This window comes from Mandrillus leucophaeus, unplaced genomic scaffold (assembly GCF_000951045.1).
Source record: "Mandrillus leucophaeus isolate KB7577 unplaced genomic scaffold, Mleu.le_1.0 Scaffold703, whole genome shotgun sequence".
NCBI lineage: Eukaryota > Metazoa > Chordata > Mammalia > Primates > Cercopithecidae > Mandrillus > Mandrillus leucophaeus.
Genome location: NW_012107620.1, coordinates 239,694 through 246,342, shown reverse-complemented (window position 1 = coordinate 246,342; position 6,649 = coordinate 239,694). Strand labels below are relative to the sequence as shown.

Sequence of the window (6,649 nt, the reverse complement as noted above, 5' to 3'; positions counted from 1 at the left end):
TTTCTCTGGCGTCTTCACTTCCTTATGAAGGCTCCTGCAAAACTGGTATGAAGTAAAATTTGTTTGCTTTTTTCCTATTAATGTCTTTGTCAGTTTAAGGCCCAGCCAGGGACACTAAGAAAATTGAGGAAGTTTCGCTGCCTCTCCAGCAATGGTGACAGCAGGTGGGTGGAGGCCGCAGAGGGCTTCTGTGCCATGACTCACCCTCTGCTCATGGAAGCAGCTAGAAAGTGAAGGTGAATCCCAAAGCACAACATTCCTTCAGGCAAAGGGAATAGAGGGAACAGATCTTCTCCGATCAGCACAACCGCCTCTGCTACGGACAGGTCTGCTCTCCCCCAGACAGCCGTCTTCTAAGCCACCACCTCTGAATCACCTTCCCAGGTGGGAAACGAACAAAGATAAATGCAAAGCCACCGTTCCAGCCCCAGTCCAGACCTAGCAAGACCTCCTTACCCCTCTCAAAAGGGGCACGATGGCTACTCAACTTTTTCTGCACAAATTTGCCATCGTGAAATATGTTTGGAAAGGACTTTAGCAGCTTTTAACATTGCTGAACTTGAAAAAAAATTGCATCAAGAAGCACTCACTCAAGGCTCTTCTGGGTCCTTTTGAATTCTTGCCAGAGGATGCAGGTGGCAGGGGTGACAGAGGGTAACGGTGGTCTCGGGGGATGGGAGGGCTTCACAACTGTGTCTGTGGAAAAAGTCTTTTCCAAATTGGCTTATTCAAAAAGCATGCTTAGCAGTGACCAAAAACGACACAGCAGGCACGCTGGATTTCTTTCACAAGAAGAGCGAGCCTAGGAATTAAGGGAGTTTTCTAACGGGAAGGTTTTTGTGGTTACTGTATTTTCCCACACGTAATTATAGGCTGGAAAACTTGGAGGATCCTGACCACGAAGGGCCCACCATCCAGCCACCTGCTTCGGTGTGTACTGAGTTTAAAAGGCCTCTAAGATGCAGACCGATTTGCTCTTCACCTCACAGTTCTACTTCCAGAAGAGGCGAGAGGTTGGGGAGACCCAAAATGAATGATGGCAGAACTGGATTGGTTTATAATCCCTCCCCACAGACAGACAGACAGACAAAACCACTTGGAAAACTCAAAATAGATGCTTGCTTGTAAAGTTTATTGACAACTGTTTGGTCCCAACACACAAAACAGCACTTGAACCACAACAAAAGTGTTCAAACGAAGTAGACAATTAAGAAAACATCTCTTTCCCCCAAACCCGATCCAAAACAAACAGTGCAAGATGGGAAAGGGGGTTTTGGTGATAACTTTTGTCATTTTTTTTAAACAGATAAATTTAATCCGGTACATCTTTCCACCCAGAAATAAAGAATTACATTGTCTTAATGCTCAAACATCATTTTACCACATCATTTAATTAAGCCTCTGGATAAAAAAATAGATAGCAATTGGACTGGCCATTGTGGAGTACATTATGAACACAACGTGCTTCCGACGTCTTCTCTCTCATTTTCAGACAGCGATTGTTAAGAGTCACACACACGTCCCAGACTAAGCAGCAACGCCAGTGAATGGTACTCAGACACACTCACGGGACGGCACAGAACTTGATTCTTCTTTGTCTGTTGCCCAAAGAACCTGTTCTTTGAGTCTGTTCCAGGTGACTTGTAATGATACCTCTCATGGTTTTAAAGTCCACCATTCTTTACATGCTAGCACAACTGAAGTCCAAGCGTGCAAACTCAGCCTTATGAAATCTTAGACTAAGGCAACTGATGTTCTCAACACCAACTATTACATTGTTTAAAAGCTCCTTTAAAAAAATTGCACATTTGCATTTCACTTCCTGTAACACTATGTCTGTAGAGGAAATGCCTTCAGGAGGATTCGGAGAGTGCCATAATACTTAGAGGGTTTTTCCATGGTGTTCTGTCTTGACTGGGGCCATGTGTTGAGAACTGGGAATCACTGGCTTCATTTAAAAGATTTGGGGAACAAAAAATCTGACTTGTAAAAATCTCTCTACAGCCCTTATTTTGTGGCATTTTATCAAAATGCTGGCTATGAAATCAGAGTCCATTTTCTGGCTTTCTAGAAGTTACCAAATATAAACATTTCCCCAAAAGAAACCATCTAACTAGTGGAAGACCTTACGCCAACAGGTTCTTTCTGCTCCATGAATGAATCCGCCTTTTTTGCCCGACAAATACAATCCATTGTAAATGTCAGGTTTCTCTAGGGGGGGTGAGAGGCCACCCGTCAGCGGACACCTCAGGCACCTAGAGAGGAAGGCCGTTCCACACCAGACGCCACAAAAAACCCAGACATGCTTCCAACAGCGAGAAGTAACGAGAGTAAAATCAGACACGATTAAAAGATGCTGAGCTGACATACACACACATAAAGCTTCCCAGCTACCGATACCAGCTTTAAAATTACAATAACAAGGTTAAGTGGATCAACCTTGGCCTTCCTATGTGTAGGTAGAATTCCTGTCTCTTCCCAGTGGAAATCGTATTGATCCCGCTGCTGCTGAAGCACCTCCCCACTCAGCTCTGATTTGTAATTTATGCACTTGATGCATATTTTCGAAAATCAGACTCTTTCCAATGCTGCCTCTCGACACACAATAATGTGTGTTGTAATCCGAATGCTGACTTTAAATCCATGACATCGAGACCATCTCCTTTTCCTTAACCTAACCCATATCAAACTGGAACACAGATGGGAAGCTTAAAACATCCTCAACTTTCTAGAAAGCTCCTAAATGGAACCCCAAAGTAGAAACGTTTAAAAAAATTTGTGATGAAGCCACATTTGTCAACTACAGACATAGTTTAAATAAAAAACAAGGCACACTTACAAGTCACATGGAAGCCAGGAACCTTCACATTCCAACCTGAAAATACACTCCCAACCCCTCGCCTACCCTTCTCCTTCAGTGTGTGAGCACACAGGCTTGCGGGACTCCCAACCCCTCGCCTACCCTTCTCCTTCAGTGTGTGAGCACACAGGCTTGCGGGACAGGCTTGGCTTCCAAGCCATGCCACGCACTGGGTGAATACTGTCGGAAACACCAGTAAGCAAAGGCTGAGAGACTATATTATGCTACATGTAGGATGACACCACTGACGTGGCTCAATGGAAGCAAAACCGCTTCCTGCTAGTTGAGTTCTTAGTGCTTTCTTCTTTTGGAACACCATTATATTTCATAATAGTTAGGAAAGTTTGGTAAAATATATTAAGGATTCTTTAACAAATGCCAAAAGTTCTTCAAATAATTGAAAAAAGAAAAAGGAAGAATGAAGAAAAGAAAGACTTCAGCTCAAAGCTGTGTTCAATGTAAAAGAAAAACATGATGGAATACAGGTAAGATGAAGTAAATGGCTTCAGGGGCTTTTCATGACACAGAAAAGGATGTATTTTTGAAACCCACTTTTGTGTGCAGAATCAGACAGTGTTTTCCCATCCTAATTCTATATCGGAAACGGGAGTTAAAGCTTGGTTATGGGTGCTAAGGAAAAGTTGGCTGCCAATTTGACTCTATTTTTGGGTTGCTTTTTGGCTGGGCTTTCTGCAGGGTCCTTGATGAGCTGTGACTCGGAGGTTTCCGAGGAGGGGCAGGGAGGCAAGGGGACAGCTGCTGAGATGCAGGACGAGCTGGAGTCGGAGGTCAGAGTTTTGCTCTTTCCTGGTATTGGAATCTCCATTTTTCCTTCTTGGTTTAAAATCATCATTTCTGTGAATACAGAAAAGCAAACAGATTCAGTTCCAGGATCTGTAAGAAGTACGGGTTTTCTCTTTCTTGCTCGTATTTGCTCAAAAGATAATAATAATAAAAAGCCTCGAAATGCTACATCTATGCCACAGTTCACATATGAGTTGTGTGGCCCGTGTACTTGGCACAGAAGTCAAGTATCTATAAACTGCATCCCACCTCTCCCACTGGATTACCAAGTTGCAAAGATCTCTATTTGGAGCTATAAATTATTGAGCAAAGGTTAACACTTTTTTTTTTTTTTTTCATTTTGGATTCTCTGCCCATTCATTCTCCCTGCCAGATATTAAGGACCCATAAGCTAACCACGACTTAGAGACTTCCTGAGGCAGGAGGCGGGGGGTGGGGTCGGAGCATCTCAGTGTCAGGGAGCTCCAAGCCCGTTCCATTTAGAGAGGACCTATGCTCCCCATGGGTCTATTACCGGGGATAAAAAAGGACTGCGCCAAGTCACAATTACCCTCAGAGCCCAGGAACTCGAGCACAGCCGGCTCTCCCGCAGTGCTGCTAGACTGCCATTTCTGTGGCTGAGCCACAGTAATCCACATGCGCGACACACAGGGCCGTGCTGCTTGAAACAGATGCATCACTATGCCTTAGGCTCCCACTGCATATGGCACAGGGCTCCAGATCCCAAAGGTCCATGGAAGCTGAGAGTGGCAGAGGGGACGGCAGAGCCAGCTCCCTGCCCAGGCTGCCCCTCAAGAGGAGAGGGACTGACAAAACTGCCCACACTGTTTTAATGACTTTCCTCTCTCATCCTGTGCATGCAGCCGAACTTGCCCAGAATAAAGGCACAAAGGCCACAATCCCACAAACGAGCTAACGTCAATCTGCCACCAACCCTAGCGAGGCACTGCACAGGAGCATGGCGTGCGTCTAGGCCTGCCTGCACAGGCTGGTTCAACCCGCAGGCAGTTACTTCCCCATCTCCTGTTTTCCAAGTCAACAGCCTCAGTTCTTTTCCTGGGCAACAGTGCTGACCACTGCTGAGGACAACAGTGTGGAACCCACGCCGAGATGGTAAAAGCCAAGCCAGGAGTCCGCGGGGTGTTCCTGGTGACCTGGAAAGCAGCATCAGCAGTGGGGAGGAGCTGGGTTCCAACAGATGAAGAGCAGGGAAGGACCTGTACGGGGCAGATGTGCTGTCCTCTCCAGAGGCCAGGCGACACCACAGGACAAGAGGGCTTGGGTTCCAATCCCGGCTCTGCCCTTGCTAGCCCAGCAGCCCAGGGCCACTGCCTCTCTAGTGACAGCACCAGCTGTGCCTTCGTCACGCAGCCTGTGGAATAAAGCGGCCGCCCCACACCTGGAGCCGTGGTGAGAGTTAAATGTGATGATGGTGTCTGTCAGCCCTGAGCACAGGGTCGGCACCAATGCCTGCACTCGGCTGGGACTCAGCGTGCTCAGCTTCCTGTCTGTTCTCAGATCACTGGACAGAGTCCAGGGGCTCCAGCCACATACACCTCCCTCCATTCACCCCTTTATAAAGCTCTTGGGCCCTTTGGACCCCCACCATAGGTGACGTGTACATCTGGTGACAGGTATGCCTGAGAGCAGCTGAACCTTCATAAAATCTGGGAAAGCGAAGCCCAACAGGCCCCCCGACCCACCCCTGTGGACTCGTCCACAGCCCCAAGCCACCAGCCCTCCAGAGTTGCCAAATCGCCCTTGCCTGACGCTCCCCAGGCAACCCGGGGCTGTGCATCCAATTCTGCAGGAACCCAGGTGGGGAAAGAAGGTCGAATAATCAGCACAGTGTTTTCCACCTGGAAAGGGGTAGTCCCTTCCCACCTCTGTCATTTACTGTATCAGCATCTCATCGTGGTTTGTTTTAAACCCCAAAGAAAACCCCCACGACAACGCGGAGTCACCCACCGGAAGGCTCTTGAGGGTGCTCCTCAAACTGAATGAGATCAGCAGATTGGAGGATGACGGGGTCTGGTCTCAGCTGAGGGGACGGCAGGCACGAGGGGACGGGTGCACACAGGAGGTCGACGGGGGAGTCGTCGGTCAGGCGGAGAAGCTCCTGCTCCGTGTGACTGGGCCCTGGACAAAGGCGGCGGGTTGGGGCGCTACAGGACCTCCATGCCCACCCCCAGCACACACCCTGGGCTCACAGCTGAAGTTTTCCTTCTAAGCCTTAAAGATTAAGAGAGTCAAGAAGTATTTAAGGTATTAAAAAAACAAACAAGCCAACCCAAAACCCACTAACAGGAAGATCCTGGTAATGGAATGCCTTAATAAGCTAGTTCTCCTGAAGATCCGTGTTCTCAGGAACACTGGCCCCTAAAAGGCCCAACCAGATAAAAGGGTCCTGCAGTCAGTTTCCAAAGAGAGGGGACAGCCTGAGACAGGGTGTACATGGTTATCAGCAAGCGGAAGCCCAGAATCCGAAGCCCTGGGCCTGGTTCCACGGCTTTCTAGCTGCCGACTCTGGGTGAGCTGTGGAATACGTGACTGCCCGAGACCCGCGCGCCTCCGCTGCAGAACGGAGGTCAGCACTGCTGACGGCCGTGGGGCAGCTTCGGCAGCTGATTCCCAGGAGGGCACCTCATAAAACGTCAAAGGCCATGTAACTCAGTTATCCTAAGGGCACAGGGGACGGTAACGTGCTATCTATCTTTTTTTTTTTTTTTGAGACAGAGTCTGGCTCTGTCACCCAGGCTGGAGTGCAGTGGCCGGATCTCAGCTCACTGTAAGCTCCGCCTCCCAGGTTCACGCCATTCTCCTGCCTCAGCCTCCCGAGTAGCTGGGACTACAGGCGCCCGCCATCTCGCCCGGCTAGTTTTTTGTATTTTTTTAAGTAGAGACGGGGTTTCACCGTGTTAGCCAGGATGGTCTCGATCTCCTGACCTCGTGATCCGCCCGTCTCGGCCTCCCAAAGTGCTGGGA

The 6,649-nt window shown here is 48.5% G+C and overlaps 1 protein-coding gene across 4 annotated transcripts in view; it reads right to left on the bottom strand.

The window, feature by feature from the left end:
* Positions 1-1,111: 1,111 nt before the first annotated feature.
* KIAA0430 (KIAA0430 ortholog) overlaps positions 1,112-6,649 on the bottom strand; it is a 54,733-nt gene continuing 49,195 nt past the window's right edge. For 3 of the 4 annotated variants that reach the window (XM_011964754.1, XM_011964755.1, XM_011964756.1), the window contains exons 26-27: positions 5,633-5,803; positions 2,949-3,715 (exon numbers count right to left, since the gene is read on the bottom strand). In XM_011964754.1, the coding sequence (XP_011820144.1) occupies positions 3,471-3,715; positions 5,633-5,803 (416 nt within the window). In that variant the 3' untranslated portion in view covers positions 2,949-3,470. Of the gene's footprint in view, positions 2,902-2,948; positions 3,716-5,632; positions 5,804-6,649 lie in introns of those variants that run through there. The other variant, XM_011964753.1, reaches the window with a different exon arrangement.